Source organism: Anomalospiza imberbis, chromosome 2 (assembly GCF_031753505.1).
Source record: "Anomalospiza imberbis isolate Cuckoo-Finch-1a 21T00152 chromosome 2, ASM3175350v1, whole genome shotgun sequence".
Classification (NCBI taxonomy): Eukaryota; Metazoa; Chordata; class Aves; order Passeriformes; family Viduidae; genus Anomalospiza; species Anomalospiza imberbis.
Window position 1 is genome coordinate 5,910,101 of NC_089682.1, and position 26,778 is coordinate 5,936,878.

General features: G+C 41.7%; 1 protein-coding gene across 1 annotated transcript; it reads left to right on the forward strand.

The window, feature by feature from the left end:
- The first annotated feature begins 362 nt into the window (after nucleotides 1–362).
- RRP1B (ribosomal RNA processing 1B) lies at nucleotides 363–22,815 on the forward strand. The gene is made up of 16 exons (XM_068179667.1): nucleotides 363–524; nucleotides 4,592–4,674; nucleotides 5,558–5,615; nucleotides 6,293–6,378; nucleotides 7,410–7,471; nucleotides 8,831–8,960; nucleotides 10,359–10,423; nucleotides 10,931–11,094; nucleotides 11,318–11,412; nucleotides 12,232–12,329; nucleotides 12,755–12,774; nucleotides 13,184–13,309; nucleotides 13,964–14,694; nucleotides 17,501–17,647; nucleotides 18,371–18,437; nucleotides 19,505–22,815. The coding sequence occupies exons 1-16, from the start codon at nucleotides 392–394 to the stop codon at nucleotides 19,693–19,695; spliced, it is 2,256 nt and encodes a 751-aa protein (XP_068035768.1). The 5' UTR covers nucleotides 363–391; the 3' UTR covers nucleotides 19,696–22,815.
- The last annotated feature ends 3,963 nt before the right edge of the window (nucleotides 22,816–26,778 follow it).

A 26,778-nucleotide genomic window follows, 5' to 3' on the forward strand; every position in this document is an offset into this window, starting at 1 on the left:
TGGTCGACAGGGTGGTGATGGGTCACAGGCTGGACTCGATGATCCCAGAGCTTCTTCTCCAGCCGTAATGACTCTGTGATCCGTGGGGTGCTCGGGGCGGTGGAGATCCCCGCGGAACCCCGGCCGGTGCCTCCCGTGGGTGCCGACCAGCCCCGAACTCCGCGGTGCCCCCGCGGCCGTCGCTGCGCTCCGCCTTCCCCGCGGTGACGGCAGAGCCCGGCGTCGCTGACGGCATCAGGCGGAGCCCGGCGCGGCGCGGGCAGGCCGGGCCGGGAGCGGGGCAGCGCGGCGGGCAGGCCGGGCCAGGAGCGGGGCAGGGCGGCGGGCAGGCCGGGCCAGGAGCGGGGCAGGGCGGCGGGCAGGCCGGGCCGGGAGCGGGGCAGGCCGGGCCATGGCTCCCGCGGCCGTGCAGCCGCCCGAGGTGCAGTTCGCGCAGCGCTTGGCCGCCAACGAGAAGCGCATCCGAGACCGCGCCCTCAAAAAGCTGCGGGGCTACATCGGCGTGCGGACCCAGCGCCCCGGCGGTACGGACCGGGGCGGCCCGGGGGGGTGGGCAGGGACCGGGGTAGGGACGGGGACAGGGACAGGGACAGGGACGGGTCCCGGTGCCGCTGCCGTGGCGGGGGGAGCGGCGGCCCCGGCGGACGGCACGGGAAGGGAAGGGAAGGAAGCACCACGTGTGCGCCCTGAGCCCGGCACGCCTCCTCGGGGCTTCTCGGGCTTTTTGTTTGTTTCTTTGTTTTTGTTTTGTTTTGGGTTTTTTTTGTTTGAGTTTTTTGTTTGTTTTTTTGTTTGTTTTTTTTTAACTTTTCTTTTTTGCCTTTATTTTTAATTTTTTTTGCCTTTGCCCATGTATTTCGCCATGCGTACGCACGTGTTGCCCCGGTGCTGCCGCAAGCGCAGCCCCAGCACCCGGGAGCCGAGGCGCTCGTGGATCCTCGCTCGGGAAGTGTCTCCGGGCGCTGGAGGGGCTCGGCAAGGATCAGCTTGGATCGAGGGAGGGTCTTGCTGGCAGCATTAGCAAATCTGGGATGGGAGCAGGATGGCACTGAACTGATCCAGGCTGGAAACATCCCGGGATATGCTGCATAAAGTTCCATCTTCTGTTGTTTCTGTGAGGTGATGTTTGTCTGTTTCCATGACTGATATTCAGGAGCATCGGAGGAAATCGAGGAAAGCTACGTTATGGTTCAGCACTTGTGTAATTGCAGCTGGTTCTGTGTAACCCATTTGGCTTACCTGTTACCTTCACTTCATGCTATCAAAGGTTTTTTCTTCGTTTTTCCAAAAATTCTACTTGGAGCTGTATATTGGCGCCTTAGAACTAAGAGCTCAGTGGTGTCCCTGGAGTCTGTTTGAGGGTGGCAAGGCCAGTCTGGAGGTCCCTGCACCTGAAAGTGCCTCAGGTGCAGAGTTTCTACATGGATATGTGTTATTCCTATACCTCATATTACATATAATACATATAATGTGATGTGCAATCTATATTTTATGTTTCTTTTCTGTAAAACATATATTTTGTAAGCTGCTTTCTGCACTATTTTATTACCATGTATTCAAATTATTTGTGATTGCATATTACATCTATATTTTGTGTATTAGTATATATTTTATATATATATATATATATATATATATATATATATATGTATATATATAGCTTTGGGGAACCAGCCTAGAGCTGGCCTCAAGAGCTAAACTGGAGGGCTGGTTGGACCTCTGTGACTTCCTTGAAATGACTGTAGAGTGAATATTGCTTCTTGCCTTTCCAAGTAGTGTTTGACCCATTAACCACTTCTGACAGAGGGAAGGACACCTAGAACAGCCTTACAGGGTCAGGCCAGGGAGCCAAACAGGCATTATCCCATTCCTGGCAGTTAGCATAGATTTAGGGATTTCCTGGGGACTAGGACACTGTACATCATGTACCTCCCAAGGACATTCTATTTTTTAGCTCTGGAGACTTTTCTAAGTGGGGGAAGGTTCAGGCACTGCTTTAGAGCATCATGAAACCACATCATGAGCATCATGAAATCACAGGGAATTGCTCAGTTGGGCCGTGAACCTTTTGCATGTTACAATCAGCACACCATGGAATGCAAATGAGTAGGAAACAAGGGTGACTAATTTCCAGAGTTCTTAGATTTACTTGCTGTTAGGTAGTATTGAAACAAAAATTAACTTCTTTGGGCTTGAAGAAAAAGCATGTTCAGGAGAGAGGGTTTTTTTACAGTTATTTATTAATTAGCAGCCTTATACCCATCCAGTGTTCTGAGAGGGATTCACACATCAGGCAACCCAGGTGAGATGCCCTGACCTGAGGAGTTGAGAATGTGCTGACTTCTGGCAGAAGTGCTGGAGTTCACCTGATGTTCAGGGCTGTCAGGTGTTTATTGGGTGGACAGGACTGCTCTGTGTGGTCTGTGCTAAGGCTGAGGGAGCTTCTTCACGTAGCCAGAGCGCTTAATTTTCAAGAAGTTAAACTCTGTGGAAGGCATTGAACTACCAAATGAATCAATAAAAGAACAGTAAACAGAAATAACTTCTAGTAAAAGAGGGAAGATTGCTGGAGGGGTTTCCTGTCTGACAGAGCTGCACGCACTTTGGCCTGGATCTGTAAATGATTTATATAATTTCCACTGAAATGTGCCTGTGAGGATCTGGTCCATTGCAATTCTCTAGAATAGGAAAAATTGTAACAAATTCAAAGATAGCAGTGTCAAAGCAGCCCAACTCCCAGACAGAAAGGCTGACAAGGCTTGCATTAAAGTAGCTCTGAGTGGTTTTAACATGTTAATCCCAGCTCCCACAGTACATAGAACAGAGTTACTGTGCATAGGGACAGTTACAATTCAAGCCCTAAAGCCAAAATCTTTTTCAGGATAGCTTCAAGGTATAGAAGGCCTTCAGTTCTGGGCACTGTGGTTGCTAATACAATGCATTCAGGTTTTAAAATAACCTTACTTTAATGGTTATTATTTGTCAGCTGTGGCTGGGGACAGCACATAAAGTTGAACAACAGAAAACGCTATATTGAAACTACTCTTTTGAGGCATTAGGATAAGAAAATTGCTGTAATTTTTTGTCAGAGTCTTATGTCAAATGGACACAGGACTGCCTAGGACACTTTAAAAAGCCCTGTGTGTATGAAAAGCAGCCCCATGAAAGTCTGTGTTTTCTTCCCTCAGAACACAGGAACAGGCTGTCCAGGGCAATGGTGGAGTTAATGTCCCTGGCAGGATTTAAAAGATGTGTAGATGTGGCACTTGGGGACAGGGTTTAGTGGTGGCCTTGGCAGTGATTATCTGAGAGGTCTTTTCCAACCTGAATAATTCTGTGATTCAATTCTGTGAACTCCTGAGCCACATTTATAGGTAGCAGGTGATGCCTCTGTCTGATGCCTCTGTAGAGTTAATGCTGCCTGTGAGGTTGAAACTGCTTCTTACCACTCAATATGTCACATACAATTCCCTTAAGAAATGTTATTAATTTTAATATTTCAATGAATATTAAATCGATGAATCAAGTTGTTTCATATTTTATCGTAACAGTGTTGTCAAATCTAAGTTAAATTTATAATTAATGCTTAATATTACTGGACACATTGCTTCCTACATAGCATTTTGCCTATTTCCTCACTTCCTTTCCTTTCAAGCAAGCAGGACTAATGTGTCTGCAAGGTGTTTTTGTCTGAGTGATAATTGCTTTCAAAGGACTTGGTCCAAAGGGAAGGTGCACAATGTAGATCTTGTACTGGGTCTCAGGCTTTTTGACTGGCAGACCCCTGAGACAGTGATCTTTTTGGAGCAAATTTGAGCTTACTGAAGATGATGACCTCTTCAAAGTGATTTTTTATGAGATTGCTTGGGAGTATTTAATAGGCCATAGTTTGAAAATAGCTGTAGTAGGTCATTGTAGCTGCCTTGTAACAATGTACTGTTATAATTTTACTTCACATAAATTTAGCTGATGTAATGAAAAATCCAGTTCTTGAGCAGGTATTAGTGACTTTTCATGTAGTACTTTACTTCTGGAATGTGAAAACATTTTTTTGCTGTTAAAATTCAGGTTTCACTACATCCCAACACTAACTGTATCAGAAAAACTTCCATTATATTGCTTAGGCTCTTTGATTATAAAGTTTAATGTAGAAATAAATGTGCTGATTGCTAGAAGTTTATTCTATCAGAACAACCCCCCGGGAAGGAGTAAAACTGTTGGTAAAGTGAGACTTGTTAAAAACAAAACAAAAAATATCATGTTTCTTGTAAAACTATTTCTGATACTCTCTTTAAAAACTTCTTTCAGACTTGGTGTTAAAAATGTGCCAGAGGCATTTATCAGAATTATCTTGGTATTCATCTTACCTGTGATTGCTTTGAAATTTTTGTTGTTCCAGTACAAGGTAGAAGCTTACAGTTTCTATCACTGTTCTATGCCAAATTGCCTTCCAATTCATGTGCTTACAGTAGCAACCCAGAGAAAACAACAAAAACAAAGAAGAAAGCAGGGAACAGAGGGAACTGAATGAAAATATTTTGGTGGAAATGTGTGTTTTTTTCTTTTCATTCAGACTTGTTCTGTACCATAGGTGGCTTCAGCCAGGAAGAACTGCTGAAAATATGGAAGGGCCTTTTCTATTGTATGTGGATGCAGGATAAACCTCTGCTTCAGGTACAGTAACTGGGATTGTATTTGCTTGAGGGGGCCCCTCCAAAACACACTCTAGGGACATACTAGTTTAGAATGGAGAAAATTCTCTTTTTTTCCCTTCCCCTGCAGCACATCTGTGGCACGTGCAGGAGAAGAGGGGACTGTAACTCGGTGATCTGAACATGAACAGATCATCTTTGGAGTCACCTTCTGAGGGACAGGTGTAGCTGTTTACCTTTCAAAAGGAGAGCTGAAATAGATGCCTCATGAAATATTGACTGTGTGACTAAAACAGTAACAGCAGGTTGCCCTTAACTGCAGCTACAACATTTGTGCAGATTTTAGTGTGAAAGCTCCACACTCCTTTTCCTTTGTTAGTTCAGTAGCACTTCTTCTACTACCAGCTTTGTCCCTACTGCATATTTTTGTCAACTTCTACTAGTTTGTCTCCCTGCTTTCCAAAGATACTGGTTTTGGAGTACTAGCTCTCAGTAACCTGAATTTTCAGATCACTTGTCTGCATGAACAAGGTTTATCTCACACATAGCTCACACCCCTCCACAGAGACCTGTATGAGAGCAGTGCCCACTAAGTTTTGCTTCATTTATTAATTGAAATACATGGGGTTCTTCTCCTCCTAATTTAATTTTGTCTGCTGTCAGAAAGAAGGTTTGTGCAGAGATCTGGTAAAATGAAAAGGTATTGATCCCCTTAAACTTCTCTTCCAGCTGACCTAGTCCCAGTGCAAGGATGGCTGCAGTACTAAAGCAGCTGTTGAGAGAATGTTTTTCATTTTGGGAGATGTTTCATGAAATTCATACTTCTTGCTGTTTGCCGGTCATATGCTTAATGAAGAAACCAAACTGTAAAACATGCTACACTAACTATATTTATTTACTTTTAGGAGGAACTTGCAGCCAATATCTCCCAGCTTATCCACGTGTTTCAGAATACAGAGACTCGTAAGTATTATTTAATTACCTAAGGCTTTGTAGGGTGCTTCCCTCTTTGGTGATTCCACTCTCACGGTGCCAGACAGACAGAGGGGCTGTTTTGGTGGTTTTTTCTTTGTTTTTTGTCCAACTGGTTAGTGTGATTCCGTTAAGGGAGGCAGGAGCTGCAGGTTTTTTCTGGCTGTTGCAGGAGAAGAGTTGTGTCTTCAGTGGGATGCAGGTGAGATTTTTCAGGATAGGTAGCAAAATAAACTTGTCCCCTTACTTCTCCATTCTGCATAGACTGTTCTGTGTATTTCCTGCTCAAAAGCAGCCTTGTTTCATGAGCTGTTAAGCCCTTGGTATTCAAAATGCTTATGGAACGGAGTACTCAGTCAATGCCAGAAATGCATGAGTAGAAATGAGTGCAGAATAGATATTTTGCTCAAACTTGTGTGTATATAACACTAAATAGATACAAATCTGTCCCTGTAATTAAACTTGTTTTTAAAAGTGGTTGTGTGCCTTTTCTTGTATTGTTCTCAAGTTTAATTGATTCTTGTACCAGTGTCAAGCCTGTCTTCCCACAGCTCTGTCCCTGTCACTAGGAGAATCTAGGGAACTCTATCCCTTTCCTGAGATTCTTTCAGCTCAGCAGAACAGCCCATGTGCCAGACATGCAGATGTTTCTCCTTGCTCCCTTGCAGGACACCTGTTCATCCAGACATTTTGGCAGACGATGAACCGGGAATGGAACGGGATTGACAATCTGCGTCTGGACAAGTACTACATGGTAATTATACCTCTCTGGTGCTATAATTAATAATAGGTAATTAATAAGAGGTAATTATACCTCTCTGGGTGGTGTTTTCTCCTAGGAAATGTGTGGTGCTGGTGTGCTGGAAGGCAGCTCTGTCTGCACATGCATTGGTGTGTATTGTAAGAGAAGACAAGGTTGACACACATTGCAAGAGATGTTTGTTTTACAGGCTTGCACTCACCACTGCGTGAACCTAAAAGCCAGCACAGTTTATGTTGTGCTCAAGTGCTTTCCCTTCTAACACTGATTTTTCTCATTGATTTCTATACTGGAATATAAATACTGTCTCTAAGGACACAGACTCAACATCAGTTGTTTAGATCAGTCTGTTTAAAGACTCTTTTGTGACTGTGCACTAGAACCCCAACTTTCCACCAGTAAATTATCCACTGTAGTACATTCAGTAGTCAGAATTCTTTCTATAGGAAACAGAATATTAAAACAGGAACTAAAATCTTAAAAAGCATGCTTTTGTAAAGAACAAAATCCCATTATCTTCTTTGAAAGAAGTTAATTGCAAGCACATTCACTGGTGATTTTTCTTTCCCAATATTAGCAGAAGTTATTTCAGTGAGTGAAGTGTTTTGAGCCAGTTGAATGTGGCTGTTTTATACATGACTGTCTCTTAGTGCAATTTTCAAGTAAATTAAATTATTATGGTTATCATCTGTCCCATATTGTTGTGTCCAGTTTAAGCTGTGGCTTTTCTTAGATTCAGACAGTGCTTAATGAAGAAATCAGGGGTGTGAATCATGAGAAAGCTGTATAGTACAAATGATCATGGATTTTTTGTGCTGAGCATACGAAAATAATTTGTTGTCTTTTTTGCTTCACAGCACCCTTCTGTTGCATTACATGATAGACAATCTGTCAAAATGTTCATGTAAGGCAGCTTCCACTTTGTGCTGTAGAGGTTGACCAAGAAATCTCTTCATATTGCAGTCACAGTGACTCCTTTACCTGTTTTCATAAACAGCATGTTTAACAGATTTTGTGCTTTGCAGCTGATGCGGCTGATTTTGAGGCAGTCCTTTGAAGTGCTGAAAAGAAATGAATGGGATGAGGGGTAAGCAGATTTCTGAAGGTTGTTGCATCATAAACAAGTCACCTAATATAACTGTATTCAAATATATTTTCATTTAATAGAGTCTTCTTTTCCATAGATGCCACTGTCATGAAGTCTTAACATTAAGGCTTATTTGTTCTTCATATCACTTTGCTTAGTAACACAGTAAGGTGTTACACATCATTAAATTAAATGTATTTCATTTTCTGATGTAGACAGAAGAGCTATCAATGAAATATCAGCTACAGAGAGACTAGACAGGGAACCCGAATCCCAGAAGATACAAAAAAGGAAATTTTTTTGTGTGTTTATGGTTTTCTGATTGGCTCTGACCTTTTTTTTAAAGTATTTATTTTATTGTGGTTAATCATGGTGACTTCTCTTCTGATAAGACAGAACCCCTTAACTGTAAACTAGCCTCCTGTTTGCTGTAAACAACAGTGGTTTTGGTTGTATTTCTTCCATATTCTATTAAAAGGCAAATAATTGCAGTCATTTGCTCTGTCCAGAGCTCTTGTACCACTTCTAAGCTTGTTGTCTTTCAATTGATGAAGAGATTTAAATCTTTTAGTTGAAAATGCTCGATAACCCAGTGTTAAGGTTATCCTTTCTCTCTCTCACCCTCTGAAATGTGGGATGCATACAGGCATGTTTTTGTGGAAACAGGAAGGAATGCAGAGCTAAAGGACATCCCATCCCTGCTGTTCCACCTTAATTTTGCACTGGGTAAATGCCCTCAAGTTCAAGAGATGAAAATGTTCCTTGACAGGAGCAGAAAGTGTGGGAGGAGGTTTGATAAAGCTGAAGCCCTTCTTCCCACACACATGGTCACCCAAACTGATTTCTGACAAGGTTTCTTATGGCTTTGGCGTCCATCTTTCACAGTGTGGGAAGAGAGGATCATGATTCCTTTCTTTGCAGAGTGAGGGAGCTCAAGAACTGCCTTTCCCTTCAGAGTGGAGCCTAGAAGCTGTCTAGCATGACTTTCTTCCCTCTTGTCTTTTAAAATGCTTTTGAAGAAACGTGTATTAAAATAAAACTGAAGGAGTGTTTATGGGTTTTTAGTGTTTTGAATTCTCTTTGGGACTGGAAATGTTTGTTCTGGGCAAAATTGCAGCAGGTCCTGAAGAATGCCAGGGGACAAAGCTTGGAATATACAAAACTTCATTTTCCTGAAAGATAGCAATGATAGGCCTCAGGGTAACAAAAGAAGGAAAAATAAATCAAATTGGGTAGCTGTCCATAACTGTAAAGAAGTGGAGTTTGTTTTCAAGGCAAGAGTTTGTTTTCAAGGCAAATAAGACATGAACAATTGAATATTAATATCTTGGGGTTTTTCCTCTGTATTTTTTTTTTCAGTCTAGTTGAACCATTGCTGCAGCTATTAATGAAAGAAGTTATGGATCCAGACAGCAATTCTCCCACTGGCATAAAGTTCCATTTCATTGATATCTATCTGGATGAATTGGCCAAAGTTGGTGCAAAGGAGGTTAGAAAATACTTTGTCATTTTATTCCTGATGGACATTAACTGTGGCATGAAGCATCTTAGAAGAAATGTAGTTTCTAGGTTATGTAATTTTTAAATGGTTTTAAATACAACAACACTGAGTAAACATGAAGAAAGTGACTTACTACAAGTTATGCTTTTACTTCTGCTCATGTCTTTGACAGTGGGACTATGGTAGTTTCTCTCAAGTTCCTGAGTACTGCTATGCTGCTCCAAATTGAGGTTGGAAAAATAGTGATAGAATAGTTAGACTATTCTCATTTCTTTGTTTCAGACAGGACTCAGTGTAATTTCCCTTGTGTGAGCATGTTTTCCAGTCTTTGCTTTTCCAAAGCCTGCTCTTGGCTCGTTGTGTAACACCTAAATAGAGGAGGAAAGTGAGCTTTCAGAGTTGTCTAATATTTGCTTATTGTTGTCTGTGCATTGTGCAGTTTACCCCCCACATCCAGATGTTTGTTTTGCTGGTGACATCTGTCTTGCTCTGCTGTGTGTTGCTGTGACAGTTAATTGATGGCCCTTAATTTTGGCTGCCGTTGCAGTGGTGCAGAGTTTTGCAGCAACAAAGCCAAGGAGCATCTCTCCTGTCCCTCCACTCTTCCTGCTGCCCCTTGTTCATCCCAGGCTCCTCCTCAGTTACCTGCCCTTGTCTCTGGCCTCTGATACTTCTCCTTGCAATGGGCAAAGCTGTCAGCATTTTCCATTCCTATTCCTTGCAGTCAGTATTCAAACCAATCCTGCCTGCAGGTTTTGAGGTTCTGGATTGTGGATCAAGAGAGAGATGAAGTCTGCACTAGAGAAGTGTGGGCACTTGGATCCCAGATCATTTCTGCAGCTCCACAGTCACACAGCTCTAGCTAAGCCACTCACTGGAAGCCTAGAGAGGGGAGTGAGTCCCCCAGACTATTTGAAATCACAGATGATGCTCATAAATTGGATTTTGAAGGGAAGGGTCTTATCTTTAGCTCTACTGTAGCTGAGAGGGTTTTGGTGCAAGCAGCCCAATTAAGAGAAACCCAAATCCTGTTCTTGTCTGCTACAGACCTTTGGGAAAGTACACAAAATTATTTAAGCTTTCTCTGCCTCATGGTTCCTTATCTAAAGTAAGAAGCTTTATTGTATTTCTGTACTCAGCAGAATAAAGTCTGCAAGGCAGTTAGTGTTTTGATAATACTTCCAGGGAATATCTGGAAGTTAGTGGTAGCAGTGGTAACAAAAAGGCCCTGGATACCTCTGCCAGTTGGAATTAGATAATATGCTGAAAGACTGTTAGAGAAAATCCCCCAACACCAATTCCTGTACAAGCACCGATATTCAAGGAATTTCAGTGTACACATACAGTATTTTCTGTATTCACACTTTTTTCTTTCCAATCAAACAGCTCACAGCAGACCAGAATCTCAAGTTCATCGAACCTTTCTGCAAAATTGCTGCCAAATCAAAGGAGTAAGTTTGATGAAAGGATAAATATTTTTTAAGAATTAAGAAACTCTGAATATGGTAATAAATGGATCAAAGAATCATAATTTCAGAATGTAGAGAAAGAAGGGTATTTTACCAGCAATGTGCACAGTCATTTGAAGATTACTTGTGTTTATCAAAGCTATAGATAGTCTCCATGGATTTATAAGAAAGATTTATATAAACTTTTCTCGGTTAATTTGTTCAGTTATTTTAATTTTTAATGCATTAGAGCAGCTGAGCTGCTTCTTTGCAGTGTAATATAGGTCAGCATATAAAGAGTGACATTTAAGAGGGGCACATCAGCAGGACACTGCTGGGATTAAAGGATTTCTGTTTAGGGACTATCAGGCTGACTTTCATCATCTGAAGAGCTCGGTGTTCTTCCACATTCTTTCTCATCCATTTTCCCTCAAATTCCCACTTTTTTAACATGAGGGGGGAGGCTGTTTATGGCCTGCCTTTGGGCTCACCCTGCTCTCTGTGACGCAGTCGGCGTGTGCTCCATGCTGTGGCCACCGGTGTCTTCGAGATGATCGTGGATCAGTCCCCCTTCGCCATCGAGGACCTGATGAAAGAGCTGGGTGCCAACAGTGATGAGGAGAATGTTTCTGAAGAAGGCAGACAGGAAAATGAAGAGATGCTTAAAACCAAAGGTAAGGAAGAAGCTCTAAATTGCCTTGGTAAGAGTTGCTAGGATGGAAGAACCTGTTTATTGAAAATACATTTCTGCTCTGAACCAATCACACGCATGTTCTGGGTGTTGTAAGGATAATCTTGTTTTCCTGTCTTCCCTTCAGATGTGCTTAATAAAGCTTGTTCTTTTGGAGTCACTTATCTCAGACAAAGCATTAATATTCAGTCTTTTTTCTATAATAGGAGACAGATGTTTGTCAAGAAAATCAGCACAGAACTCTGAAAAAACAGAGGATATCAATGAAAATGCCGATGATGGGATTGGGACTGTTCTTCAGGTTTGTGGCTCTTTTGCTCTGTTACTGATATTTCTGCTCTCTTTTTACCCCATCCCTTTCAAGAAGTGCAGAAGTAAAGGGTGTTAATGGATAAGCATGTTACAAAAATTTTAATCTCCTGATTTATTGTAAGGTGGTATTTATGTAATGTGTCTTCTGTGAGTGGTAGTACAATAAATCCATGTCTAAATTCCTCTTTCCTGTCTTGCATACCCTCTGTTTTCTGCTCCTCCCTTCCTGTTTCAAGACTTAAAAAATGTGTGTGCTAGAAGCCAAGTCAATGAGAGTGGGGAAGCAGTGAGCCTAATTTTCATTGAACATGGGTTATGGGATACATAGGAGGGAGGGTGGTATGTTACAATTTGGGTATTCTAAATCCAGGGCCAGTGCAGTGTTGTGATTCTGACAGATCCTCCCATCAAACACACATGCAGGTGGATACACTTCATGTATCTGTGGCTTTTAAGCAAGAATTAGGACATGGCACACTTGAAATCTGATATTTAGCTAAATATTTATGGGACTTTTGAAGTGGATTGGCTTCTGTTTTGAGAAATCAGGTTAGGAACGTTTGAGAAAGTGATACCAAGTTCAGCTGTTCTGTTAATGAAGCAACCATCTGTACAAGTCAGTGTGTGAAGGGGGCGTAAATTTCAACAGAGGGAAACATTTGGGGTTTAAAGGAAGTGTCTGTTTCAAGATGTGTATCTTTACAATTTACCTTTGAACTTAATGCTTGATATATTCCTATCACGAGTTGCACTGGGTTATCTTGCATGGATAAACTAAGAACAGCTGTGTTGTACTTTCCTCCAACAGTTTGATTACAAGGCTGTGGCTGACAAAATCTTTGAATTTGCAAGCAAGAAAAATACACCTTCCCTGAACAGAAAGCGGCTGTACAAGCTGGTCAAAAAGTGAGTTCTGCTGAAATACACCTTGTCCTAAGCTACTTTGATTTCTTTCTGCCCAACCTGTCTTGTCCTGACACCGTTGTCATGCTGTTCCTCATTGGTACCAGACAACTGCAGCCAGCTGGGGTTTATCTGCACAGTGTGGGTTTGAACTGCAGGATGTGACATCAGGTTGGGTGTGATGCAAGGAACAGATGCAGGACAAGTGTTAAATTGTTGTTTTCTCAATACTTTCAGTGATTTGGTTTGAGTAGGGGGGTTACTGAGGCAGATCTCTTCTGGAGTTTATAACTTCCTATGCAAAAAGATGTTGTTCCTGTTTTGACAAACCCATAGTAAGTAGTGATGCTGTTCTGCTAGTGTTATTATTGGTACTGAATGAGTAATAATGTTTTGGTTTTTCTTTTCTCCCTTCCTCTCACCTGTAGGTTCCAGGACTTAGCAGAAGGTAAGGACTGAGCAGCAGACAGATACAGTAGTTATCTTCCATTAAATTGTTTATAATGTGTTCATACAATATGTATTGGAATTATTTTTTCCTCTTTTTTTAATGTATATTTTAAGAATATCATATTGGAGGTTTTGTGGGTTTTTAAAATCTCTTTAAGACACATTACACATATTTTGGAGATGGCCAAATTCCTTTCAGAATTTGAGCAACCCTGTACTTTGTCCTTAAATGAAAGATTATTATTTTTACTTAAACAAATAGGATGGGCTATATGGTTTGCTTTAAGGTTGGGTGGAGAAAGAGGAGTTGTTTTTTCTTTCTGTGAGAGTTATGCTGTATATGAACAGCATAACTATTCTTAGAAGTAGGACTCTCAGTTTTGTGATACCTTATCCTTCCTCAACAGGAATCTTCCCCCAGGATATTCCTGAAGATGTTTCTACAGATGAAGATGATGATGAATCCGGTAGGCGAAAGAAAAAGAAAAAAGCTGTCAAGCCTTGGCAGCAAAACGAGCTGGAAAAAGTAAAAGGTAAGGCAAGATCAATATTTGGGAGAGAGGCAATCTGCAGTGACTTTTGCAGTTTGGCAAAGTGTCAGATAAAAGCTGTTCTGAGGAAGGCTGCACTATTGTTCAGGATGTACTGATTTGTATCCTGTTGTGATGAAGGTTAAATGTAAAATTCAGTTTTCGTTGAAAGTGGGAGGATTTCTCTTCCCAATTCTGAGACAAGCATCACCTCAAAACTTTCAGTCAAAAGCAGACTGGAAGCAGCTGTTTGCATTGCTCCTTTGAGCAGGTGCATTTACTGTAGGAAGGCAGAAACATGTCAGTCTTAAAACCAGATGAGTGTTAGAATATAAAAATGTAGGGATATTGGAATACTGAGCCCCTGAGTTGCCCTTCTTTTTAGGGATGTTGCTATGAAAAAATGAGGTTGCCACAGGGAATGGTTTAGATAGTATCTGTGACAAGGCAAAATTATCAAAATATTAATTAGGCCAGATGTCATCAGACTGCAGTGTCCTGAGCAGCTGTAACAGTAAAAGTGTTGTGCAGGCTGATAACAGGAAAATGGTGCACCTATTTTAAAAGAAAAGACCAAAAATAGAATGGAATTCAGTTGTTGTAAATACCTTTGTGTTTGACATGTGTGTTATGGCATTCTGTTTGGGATGGATTTAGAGGATAAAGAAGAGCTGTCAAGTGAGAAGGTGCCATCAGTTCCCCAGAGGAAGAGGAAAAAAAGGAAGAAGAGGGACAGCCAAAGTGCTGATTCTGGAACAGCTGATGGAAATTGTGAAGAGGGAAAAGCTGAAACATCTGGATCCAGTGCTTCTAGCCAGGAAAAGGTGCCAGAAAATAAAGAGGAGAGGAAAAGAAAGAAATTTTTAGTAAATGAGGCCAGTGAGACCACAGATGTAGCAACTGACACCAGAGAAAATCAGAGTATCTGTGTGCAGAACAGCCTGTCTGACGCAGAACAGAGTAAAAAGAGTCAGTTGAAGAAAATGAATCCAAAAGTGCAGAATGTTCCTGCACAACCAGCGTGTCAGAATGGACCAGCCACTGCCAGTGCAGCAGAGGATGTCAGCCCTTCTGTCACGTCGTTACCTCCTAAGGCTGTGAAAAAGAAGCAGAAAGCAGGAGCTGTCCTGGTGAATGGGGATCCCCCTGTGCAGCAAACTGACCTGAAACCCAGCAAGGAAGCCTTGCTGGGAACCCTGCCGAGAAAGGGTGAATCTGCACTCTCCAGAAGGGTCACACTGAAGACAAAGTTAGTTGGTTTGGAAGGGATGAAAGTCTCCACTCAGAATGCAGCAGCTCTGAAAAAGAAGAGAAAAGTGAAAGAGGTGCTAAACTCTGTCGAAGCCAATGGAGTTCTGGAGACTGTATGCAAGAAAAACAGGAAGGTGGTATGTACATCTCATTGTTTTCTCTGCCTGCTTCAGGAACTGCCAGGCTCATTTTCTGATCTGGCTTTAGCTTTCTGAGCATGGGGCTGCCTGGGCTGCTTGTTGATGTCATCATGCATTGTCACCAGAAAATAACTTGATTCCCCAGAAATCCACACACTGCTACGCTGTCACACCCTCCTGTAAAATGACACTAAATCCTGTGCCAGCCACTCAGCTGGAAGAACCCATCTAGCTGAAAAATGGGATGTTAGGGGCAAGACGGGGTTGTCTGTTTTGTCTGTTTTTTCCTTTGGTCCCTGGATTAATGATTCTTTTGCAGTGGGTCTCTGAGCTTTACAGCATGTTCACAAAGGGCATCATGTTTTGGCAAAACAGTGAGAAATGGGAAGATGGAACATCCCTTCTGCAGCAGCAGCAGCAGCACATGAGATTAGGATCAGCTCTTTGTGAAACTGCCCACAGCAATTCCAGGAGTGGCTTCTTCTGCTCACTCACTGCTCCATCTTGAAAAATCTGATAGGACTCTGTGGGGAAAGTATTTGGGAAAGAGAATAGACACTGGAACACTGGAATAGAGAATATGACACTGTGACCTTTAATGGCTGTGTGATCACATGTATGAATGGTTGTTTTTTATAAAGACAACACTGTTTGTTCACTAGGAAGATCCAATGTATTTTTCAAAAATGAATGCCTTGCAGTTTGAGATCAGCCTATTTTTTTGACCTCTCTACCTTGCACTCCCATTTTCTTCTTTGTAATAGGTAGAATAGTGTTGATTTTTCTCAGTGATTTGAGAGTCACAAAGCATTTTGCACTGTATAGTTTTGATAGTGGCTAAGAAAGAGAGTGCAGGTGTTCTTCCCTCTCCTGCTACTGAAATTCTTTTTAACTGCTCATTTCCCATGTGCATATTCACCCTAACACATTCAGGGGTTTAGTTACATTCTTGGAAGTCTTGCTGACAGTCTCACTTAAGTGGAAAAAAGAATCATAAAGCACAGATAAGATTATGAGTACAAAAGAGTTGAAGCTGCATGTTTTGAGCCTACGAGCTCACTTCTGTTTGATTTAAGTTTAAAACTGTAGGATTAGTTAAGTATTGCAGCCTTGCATATGGAGATATAACTACTCAGTCCTTCACAGGAGAAAAAAAATCATATTGAAACTTTGCTTAAATAGTAATAAAATTACTGACATTTTCTATTTTTTTTGATGATGAAGTGCTGGGAGGGAAGAGCCAAAAGGCTTCTCTTTCCCCACTATTCAAACTGCATTTCTCTCACCGTTGGGCTTCCAAAGTAGGAATCATTGGCTTTGTCTCCTGCCCCAATATTCCATGTTTCACACCTGGTTTTTCTTTGCCTATCAAAGTTTAATTTCTAAGAAAATATGATTATGACACCCCCATCTCTTTCTGTGAGAGTTTACTGCAGGTGACCAACAGGTTCCAAGACCTGTGATTGATTCAAGATAAGAAGTTCCTGCAGACTTCATGGAAGTGACTTGTTGGCACAACTTAGTGTAGGCACTGAGGGAAAGGCAGCAGCACAACCCCAGCACTGGCCTGTTGGCTGGCAGGGCATGGCCTGCTGGGTCATTCTTCATGTGGAATTCCAAAGAAATCATGGCATTTGCTTTTTCTTGCTCAGTCCACATAGTTGTGTGAGTATGTGTGTTAAAAGGGGTGGAGACAAGGGAAGATACTTGGAAGTTGAGTCAGGAGGAGAGGGAGAATACTGATGGAAGAAAGAAGAGGGTAGGGTAAAGCTAAAATGCACAAATGCAGAGGAAATTAAGCTTTGCTAATTTTGTTTTCATTGATTGAGAAATAACATGTTGTTTTCTTTCCTTGTTTTAGTTATGTAATCCTGGCCTTGTGCCCAGAAATGAGGAACATGTTTTGATTCTTGATTTCAAGGACAACACACACCTCCAGAGAATTAGCTTCAAATATTCAAAGAGGAGGAGGAGGAGAAGGGAAAAAAACCAGACAAGATCAGCATTATTTCAGAGTTGTTTCCACAATTCAGAAAATGAGAAGTCTTGTGGTTTTTCCTTTTATTTGAAGCAGAAGTGATTTTCAGATCAAAAGAGGCCATATCTGCTGTACATTTTGCACAGTTTGTCAGTGAATACCTTTGCAATTCCATGTCTGTAGGTTGATAAGAAGGATAGCTGAACTTCCCCTCACCACAGTCCACAGATAGCAGGTTAGAAAGCTCTGCCAGTGCAAGTCCTAAGAATTGCCTTGTACTGGAGACAAGAATTGCTTTAAATACCATAGAAGTATGAATTTTAGTCAGCAAAGCAGTAGCACTACACAATAGCTGAATTTCTGAAAGTATAGTCAGATTTCTTACTCCGATTTTTTTTTCAAAGTCTCCATCTTAGCCCAAATCTGTGTTTGTTCATTAGTTTTTTCTCTTATTCATGCGGAGGTACCACAGAAGAGTATTTGCTTATGGTGAAGGAAAAAAAAATGATCGCGTGTGTGCAGGAGAGCTGGATCAATTGCAAAGTATCCTCATGCATATGAAGAAAACATGTTTGTTTGCACTCTGCTGGGCTTGGCAGACCTATTACAAATTCTTCCTTTTGTGCTTTGCAATGTCTTTCCTATTTCTGCACAGAGCTTGCCTTAAACTTCTGCTTTCAGTCATGCTGACTGCAAAATTACCTGCTGAGAGCTAAACACGGTGATTAACTGATGGGAGTGTGTGGTCAGCACTGGTCACAGCACTAGGTATTCGTTAATACAGACCTTTGTACTGGAGCATTTTTCCCTTTCTCTCCTTGACAGGAAAGCAGTGCTGCTCTGTCACCATTGAAGAAAAAGAAGGTCAAACCAGGAAGTGATTTTGTAAAATTTGAAAAATCAACTGTACCAAAGGCGGTGTTCTTCAGGAAAGCCAGAAGCACCATCTCCTCCACCAGGACACCCATGCAGGTGAGGTGATCTCACAAAGGGTAGCTGTATCTGAGGACAAATGTCTCCCCAAGCAAGCTCCTCATCACCTGTGCTGTCTTTCCCACTCCCTTTTAGTCTCCTAACATGAGCAGATATAACTGGAAATGCTGATGCTGTAGACAGAGTCACACATGGCTCCAGAGTTTCAGAAAATGAGTTATAGATGTCTCTGAAATATCTTCTTTTTTCTCCTCTGCTTTCAGCCTTCTTGTTGAACACACACCATTCTGAATCTGCTCATTTCACAAGAAAGCAAAAACATAAACTGATTTCAGTCTTGCAAAGGGACTTTGAGCCTCCATTTCTTCTTGTTTGTGGACAGTGGCAACAGTGCAGGGCTTCAAAAGTCTGCCCTCTTCTCCAGACCTTTTTAACATTTAAAGCTTTTCAAGTCCTCTTAGCAGTTTGAGGCCCGAGTGCAGTGGGGCCAATCTGTTTCACACACAAAATATCTTCTTGTTTGTTGTTGACTTATGTAATGACATTAAGGAGAGTATGTGATTTCTGCACAAATGGAATATGTTTGCTTTTGGCTAGGAAAACAGTGCTGTCTTAGCAGCAGTCAGTGCCAGAGGATTGGGGCAATTCTAAGCAAAATGAAGAAGAAGAAGGCTGTTTTACATTAGTGGGGTGCAGATGAAAGAACTCAAAGCATTGCCTCAGAAATCTTACTTTATTTTATATCTTTATTTTGCTTTGTAGCTGAACAAACTGCAGACACCCAGCTCCAAAAAAGTCACCTTTGGCTTGAATAAAAACATGACTGCAGGTGAGTGTGATATGTGTGTGTGTGTGTCCACAGTGTCTGGTAACTGAGGAATAGGGAAGTGGTACACACTCACACACCTATGGAACACCTCTAAAACAGGATGGTTCTGTTCCTTTTTTGTCTCAATATTTGTGTTTAGTTTACAAACCCTCCTCAAGTTCCTTTCCAGAGGAGCTGGTAAAGTTTAGGACATTCAGCCCTGCAGCTAGAGTTGAGCATTTCCAGGGTGCTGCATTAGTGACCTGCAGAAGGAGCCTCATGGATGGAAAACTGCAGCAGGGTGATGAACTTTACTTCCTGAGCTGCCTGTTTGCAGGGCAACACGTGCACTTCACAGTCTTCACTGCTCACTTCTGTTTCCCAAGGCAAAGATGATGACATGCTGATAAAATCAGACTTTGTAGTAGCAAAGTTTGCTTTTTATCTTGGCTGCTTGTGGCTTATTAATGATCATGAGTAGATAAAGGTCACTTCCCTTCTGTAAGCAGGTGGTGTTTTCCCTGTTAAATAAATGTCTTCCTCCATAGCATAGAATTATATTTCATGTATTCATTTAGCTACTTTCTAACTCTCTGAGGTGTGCAATAGGTCAAGTTCAAATTGAGAACAGTGTATTTAGGTAAATGTCTTCATGTTAATATAACACAGCTGAACAAAATGAAAAGTAAATGCCTCCCTGCTGGCTGAAGGGATGGCCAAGAGGCTCTAGAGCTGTTCAGCAGACAGAGTAGAGACACTGCTTACCATTGTCATCTTTTAAAGTCCAGTGTGGTGTTTTTCAGGATAGCTGGACCACTTGTGTCTGAGGAAAAGGCCCAGGGTGTCTGGTGGTCTGTGGAACCATGGGGAGGGTTCACAGGGGATTGCAGCAGACCCTGTTCCCCAAGGGGCTCTGCTGAGAGATGTGCTTCACCACCATCTCTTTTCTCTGCCACGGCTTCTGATCCTTGCTGGGCTTCAGGATCTAACTCTGGTTTCTAGGGCTGGGAAATTCCACAGTTGATTGACAGGCCCAGTTATTCCAGGGGTTGCATTTCTTTGTAACTTGTTGGCTTGTTTTTCAACAGAATTTAAAAAGACTGACAAAAGTATATTAGTGAGCCCAGAAGGACCCTCCCGTGTGGCTTTCAATCCTGAACAGAAACCTCGTCATGGGGTGCTGAAGTCACCCACAGTGACCCCAGCAAAAGAGCCCCAAACGAAGAGACCATTTACAATGTCAGCTAAGAAGAGACCAGCTGCTGTGGACTTCTTTTAAACCAACAAATGTGGCCTACTTTTGTACAGGACATTTTGCTAACCTAGAATGTTCTCTGGAGGTATTTTGAACTTCTTTATTTTTTTAAGTTAATACAAATTGTATATACAAAATTCTGATTGTGACCTGGGTCATTGCTATTTTGAAACCACTTCAGCTCTATCTTAAAATACTTGTTTTGTCTTTTTACAGAAAAGAAACAAAATCCAATCTCTGCTCAGGTTTGGTCTACAAAAAGTATGGTCTCTGCCCATGTCATTCCCAAGAGACTTGTCCATTAAGGGATGTTCAGGGTTTGATTGTTCCAGTGTTTTTTTTTTTGTTTTTTTTTGAGCCAGTGTAAGAAGACTTGCACTTCATGCTGTTTAACTGTTTTTCGTTAGACAGAGTTTAAATTGGAAAAAGGCAATGCAAATTTTAAGCCTACTTGGTCGTGTGCTTTAAAATTCTACTCTGTCATTTTTCACGTGTCACCCCTGGCATCCTGTTAATTCTTCTGGAAATAGTGATTACCTTGTGTGTCTGTGTAATAACAGCTGGACTTGGGTAGCTTTGCAGCTAGGAAGTGAGCTTTCCCTAGGATAAGAAACCCTTACCTGTTGCTCAAGTGGTCACTGGTGCAAATAAACCTTCACAGCTGATTGCCTGCTGAGTTGGGGACAAGTCACCACATTATTTTCAGGAATACAAGTGCCACAGCTGGCTTGAGCCTGTCACACTGTGAGCTGGCTCCCTCTCTTCACTGAACTGAAATTCGTGCTCTTGCACAGTAGAAATCTTTGATATTTCCAGGACTTCCCCCAGCCCCCTCTGCTGCCTTTCCTGAAGGTCTGACAAGTCTCCTGATTTTCTGCTTTAGCAGCTGGTGTCACCACATTGTGCCAGAACTCAGCCCTCATTCAGTGCAGGAACCTCTGCCTGGACTGAAGTGAGCTAGATGAGTGTAGTGCATCTTTGGGTAGGACACATCTCTCTGAAAGATTTGGTGCCTCTCAGTACAGGGTAAAACTTTACAGCCCATGCAGCTTGGCTTTGGTCTTGATGTAGAATCAGATGTCCATTTGGCATTTCTTGGGAGTTCAGTTTTTATTTGGATCTTTTACTACTACTCTGCATGTTTTGTTTTTAATTTGCTTCTTTGGTAAAGATTGAGGTACATTGTTGCAAGAGATATTTATATAATCTGAATGGGAACAGTGAGGAGGGGGAGAGTAAGTTAAAACATTTTTTGATACAATTGGAAGATTTGAAATCTTTCTTTGGAAATTTTCCTTATGAAAATGAGGCAAAGGCTTTGCAGCAGATCTCTACATTAGAGCTCAGCTTGGAAGCACAGCCTGGTGCCAGAGCAAAGCTGTTCATGAAGCTTCACACTGGTTATTCCTGTGATCCTGCAAGAGAGAGGGTGAACCTGCTTCATTACCTTGTCTTAGGATAACTGGATTATCAGTTAAGTAAACTGATAAATGTTTATTTAGCTACTTCAGCCAGCAGAAGTACATATTTGCATACTTCAGTGCTGTTTTTTTACCAGTCCTTGATGTCTGTCCACTGCCAGATTACTCCTCATAAGCAACAGTATTGAAACTGTTCTTTTGTACCTCAAAATACTGGGTATTCCAGATGGCTGGTTGGTCTCAGCTGCTCAATTCTAACCCGTCCCAGTTCTCTCACTAAGTTCATGACAGTCCCTGGTTTGTGGTACTGCCAGAAATTAATTTTGCTCTTGTCTTCTCTCATTTACAGTGAAGGACTGAATTTCATTTGCTTTTGGTATTTGGGCTGTAGCTCTTTCTGTGATCAATAAAGAAGTCTGGAGAATACATTGATAAATGAATGATACTCGTTTATGCAAGTATTACTCATTTATGTTTTAAAAAGCTCATTGTATATTAGCATAATGGATTTTGCTGACAAGATGATGGTAAGTAGGGTGTAACAGCCTGTTCAATATGTTGTACTGTTACTTTGTCCTGTGGGTGAAAAGTCTCCTGTGAAATATGCATTAAACCATTTGTATGTGCATGGTTGTGAATGCCTCAGGTTGGAGATGCCACATTCCTCCAAGGATAGAGATGCAAACAATCACTCAGTGGATCTGGTGTGCACGGAAAAATCCAGGATCCAGACACGTTGGGGTTTGGTTTGGTTTTAATACGTATAACTTATTATGGAAATGTATTGATTGTCTGGGACTTACTCTGTTGATTGTCGATCCACTGAACCTGTTGCTTATCCACCTCTTTTGTTGCCCACAGTGTTAAATGGGGAGGGCAGAAATGGCAGTCAGGTTTTTATCTAAAATTATAGTGATGTGATTGCTTGTTGCAATGCATCCATAATCCATCTGTACTATGAAACTGGTGCAATGTTTTGTAAATATACCTGTGAGGTGGGTATTGTCTTCAGTGGTGTCTGGAATTTCATTCAGGACAACTTTACAAACAAAACCCAACCACTGTCAATGCAGTTTATTCAGCATTGTTGGGTTACATTTGAATACATTACCCAAATTATTTGGATAATGACAATGCCAATAAACATTGAAGACAAAAAAAGAAATGCAACTTGTACTATCCACTGCACAGACACAATGGTACTCTGAGGAGAGATGTATTGGTAAGAAAAGAGAAAGGAAAACTCATCTGATCTATTAGATGTCACTTCATGGGTTTTTTCAGTGTTATTCCAGCTCCCTAGCTGCCAGCCATGCTCTGAGTCAAAAATAATGTGGCCTAACTTTTAAAGGACAGTGGTTTTTAATGATTGTCTCTGTATTTTTGTTACAATTCAGATCAACTTTCAACTGTCAGTCTCTAATAGTTTATAATTCTTCATAGCTTCAAGAGAACTCAAAAGCACAAAATTAATTCAGCAAGGCAAAAAGTTGAAATTCTGTTTCAGTTATTGGATGTGCAAGATCTCTTATAGTCAGTCTGTCAAAGCTGTGTGACTTGGAAAGTATCCAGTGACCTTTGTCATGAATTACCTGCACTGAGATTTCATTAGAGGCAGGAAAAGTATAATTTTATGTTCCTCTGCAAGAGCATTGTTAATACAAATACAATGTCTAAGCATTACATCATTTAATCCAGTCCAATAAACCATATTTTTTGTGGATGTTGTATTTTGGGTAAATCTGTGAATTTGGGAGGTTGGAGAGGGTAACATCTGGAAGACCACTTGAAAGCACAAAGGAAGTTGTTCTTGCTGGTGTGCACCTGCTGTCTTTTCCTTTCATTTGATAGTATAAAGAGCCCAAACTGAAGAAGATTCAGACACTTTTGGAGTAGGCTTGAGACAGGATATAGCTGTTCACACACCTTGAACTTCATACCTTAGGAACTGGGCAAGAGATAGAAGCACCTAAAAGATTGCTCAGGAGAAATTAGTAGATCACACCCTGTCACTGCTTGGTGATGAAAATTGATAACCAAAGTGATAATGTGGCAAGATGTGCGCTGCAGAATGCCAGGATAGGTGGGAGATGGACACTTGGAAAGCTGTTGGCCTGCTTGTTACCAGCAGCACATCTGAAAGAATTTGTGTACAGACAAATCCTGCACAGGGTGCTGCAACCCCCACCTCAGGTAATGGCAGGCCCTGCACCTGCTCAGCATCAATTAAAATTAATCACAGTGTTTTGCAGGCACATGATTTTCAGGAAGGCAGAAGTAATGATTCAGATAAAGAAAACAGATCTGTCCCTAAGAGTGTCAGTAGTAAACTTAAACCGTGAGTCCTCAGGTAAAACAAGGAAAGAAAGAGTTCCTTCAGAGAAAAGCTGTGTGAAAGAGGCTGACCCAGAGTCTGTGCACCATCCCAAGGGAGTGACACAGGGTGGCTTCAGTATGGACACATTATTCAAAGATGCTGCTTTCCCAACCGTCTTTGCCTGTGCCTGATCCATTGAGGGAGCCAGACTGTGCCAGCAGAGACGGGAAATTCAGAAACTGAAACAGCTGCAGTCTGTGGCCAAGTCTGTGTCATGGGGGAAGCCATGCAAGAGCCTGGGGCCAAGGCAGAGCCCTGAGGGACACCCCTCATCCCCAGCCTGCAGCTGGACATGGAGCCACTGCCCACAGCTCCCCGGCTGTGTCCTTCCAGCCAATTCCTCATCCCCAGAATAGCTCCCCCTCCAAACCCACAGCTCCCCTGTGAGCAGAGCAGCACAAAAACGTGTGTACTGTGCCAGTGAGATAAAGAATTAAACTGAACAGAAAAAGATTGAAATAATTGTTCAAGATCTTCTTAATGACAAAAAAGCCAGACTTCTCTAAGTCCGGTAAGGTTTGTGAGTGTGTCATTCCTTACAATTTCCTTCTGCTGTTGAATACTTTCAGTCAGTGAAGGTTCTGTCAGGTGCCAGCCTGGACCCTTCTCATTGATCTTGCTCAGAGGAGGATACAATACCAAAATAGCTCTCTGTGAGGAAATTTTGCTCTTTAGAAAGGAATGGGGATTGGGAGAGAGTCCCTGATGAAATCCTGACTGAGAAAAGTCTGTGAAAAAACTTGCAAATGTCGAGTTAGGCCCTTCAGGGAAATTTATTCCAGTCTCAGTTTAGGGAGCAGATCTCCTTCCAGTGCTGACCCATATTTTCATAGACTTTGCCACTCTGGTAAACATCTGGGAGACATCTACTACAAAAATAAGGATAAAACTGTAAACACTTGTCTAATCCAATAATGTGTACTTGCCTGTGCAGAATATTGTCATGGAATAATTTTATTTCTGAAAATAAAGCCCTCCACTCTTTAATTAACCCCTTTGAAAAGGAGGATAGGAATTACTCACAAGGTCTTCACTGCCTTCCAGCAGACCATCAGAGAGCAGAATGTGCAGCTCTTTCTCCCTTAGAAATCCATTCGGGCACCTGTTCTGGCAAGAGGGCAAGAAATTGCTTCGTTGTTCACAAGCTGCAAAAATGGCCACTGAAGGCCTGAGCTGTACAGAGTTGCTTGCCAAGACTAGGAAGTATTGCATTGCATTGTAATGCCAGGCACAGGAATCTGCAGCTGGCCATTGGCATGTTCAGGGCTTGCGCACACATTTTTGCTGATTATCTCTAACTGGCTGTGGACAATGATGTTATCTGCCCAAGGAACCTGCCACTGCTGCTGATAGTGTTAGACATCTCAAATATCTGCCAGAACCAGATGACAACTCTTTGTTTTTGCCCATTTATCTCGTGCAATTTTTGTATCGTTTTTATCAGTTCAGCTTATTTAATTGTAGAGGTTGATAGTTGTCCTGGAGAAAAATCATTGAGAACGCAAGTTTCAAAGTTTGGTATTAAATCCTGATGCCACTAATGTCTGCTGATTTAATTCTACCATTTTATTTTTGTTCTAAGGAGAAAAACCCAGGAAACTTTCAGAACTATGAAGGTTAGGCTTTGATACTAATTACAGTGGTCAAAATGACAGGAGTAGGGAGGGTTGTCCCCTAATAACAGACAAAACCAAGAGCAAGTTAGAAGGAATTTCCAGCCTGGGACAGAACCAGCATCTCTCAGACTCCTGAAATCTGTCCTCTATTACTGCTATTTTGATAATTAGTGAAATTACAACAGCTGTAAAAATTATGTAGCTCATGTCTGAACTTACTGTATTTAATTCAGATTTTTAAAGGTTAATTTAAAGTAGAAAATCTCTTTGTAACCACTGAAGGAAAAGAACAAAATGAAATTACCATTTCCCAGGTAACAGAACTAGAAATAGATGTGGTATTAGTCAACTTAGCATGTACATCCTGCGGCTTGAACTCAAATGCAAATCTGTTCTGTTTCCAGCACTGCAGGAGCCTGGCTTCCCACTGCTTTGTGTGCACATTTCCCCAGGGAATTAGCTGTGCAGCTTTGCCAAGCCGATATCCCGAGCAGTGGGAGCTGAAGCAAGTGACTCATGACTGCAAGACGACAGCATGTGATGCAAGACACACACAGGACAAACTGCTGAGAGATGCAGTTCATGACTGAGAGGTTTATTCCCATTGCCAGGAAAGGCCTTGTTCTTTTCCAGCTGTTATCACATTTCATAAAACAAATATGCAGTGTGTGCAGAATTTCTGCCCCAAAATCTAACTCAAACAATTTTCAAGGTTAAGTATCATTGTGAAATCACTAATTTCTTCACGTTTTCCCCAAAAGTGCCTTAAAAATGAAGCAGAACAAAAACATTTGTATGCATTTCTCTAAAGCTGGTGGCCTGACCACATGTTGTACTGTGTCACCCCATAACTGCTTGCATCTCCTACTCTTTGCTTTCCAGAGCAGGGTTCTGCTCTGGAAATACACTTGTTGACAAAGCGGTATTTCCACTTACTCAACTACCCCTTAAATTATTATATGAATTCTATTTATTATAATTCAAGGACAAAAAGAGATAACTGGAATTAAACTCCTGACAATGAGTTACTTTTCCCCAGTGTCAGGTAGTGGATACTGAGTGCAAGAGAACTGGCTCCTGAGGGTGCAAGCATGACCATTCAGGACAAAACTGCAAGCTAATACAAAGAACTTTAGCTCCCTTAGCCAAGCAAAGGAGGCTTCCTGGTTTTCATTAACTTTGACCTATTTTAATACATGGACACTGGAACCAATATGTGCAGACATCAGCACCAGACAAAATATTTTGTTTATATTTATGGGGTGTTGTACCAGAGCAAGGAGTGCTTTAGCTTAGAATTGCCTAGCATAGTGGTCTTGCGTGTTTTTATAAAAAGCTGCATTTTCAGTTTCTGAAGGAGACAAGGATCAAGTATGCCACACTATACAGTGCTGTTCAGCTGTGGCAACTTGTGACAGCAATGCAGCATTTTAAACAGAACTTTGTTATCACTGTTCTCTCACCTGGACACCCAGCCCCTTGGATGCTATCCTACAAGCAGTTCCATTTACCTCAGTAAAACAACGGATGTGAGGATTGCAAGACTGGGCCTGACATTTGGAGGCAAGAATGCTCAGAACACATGGAGCTTTGGCAAGTCAGTGACAGAGAACAGGTTTGAGTCAAAGTGTAAGTGAATACACAGCCCACTTATCTTCTGATTGTGTCGTCCCTTAATATTGACAATTCCTGA

Coding starts and splice junctions, on each gene's coding strand:
- RRP1B (XM_068179667.1), top strand. CDS start 392: ATGGCTCCCGCGGCCGTGCAGCCGCCCGAGGTGCAGTTCGCGCAGCGC. Junction 7,472..8,830: donor AGAAATGAATGGGATGAGGG/GTAAGCAGATTT, acceptor TTTTTTTTTCAG/TCTAGTTGAACCATTGCTGC. Junction 14,695..17,500: donor GCAAGAAAAACAGGAAGGTG/GTATGTACATCT, acceptor TCTCCTTGACAG/GAAAGCAGTGCTGCTCTGTC.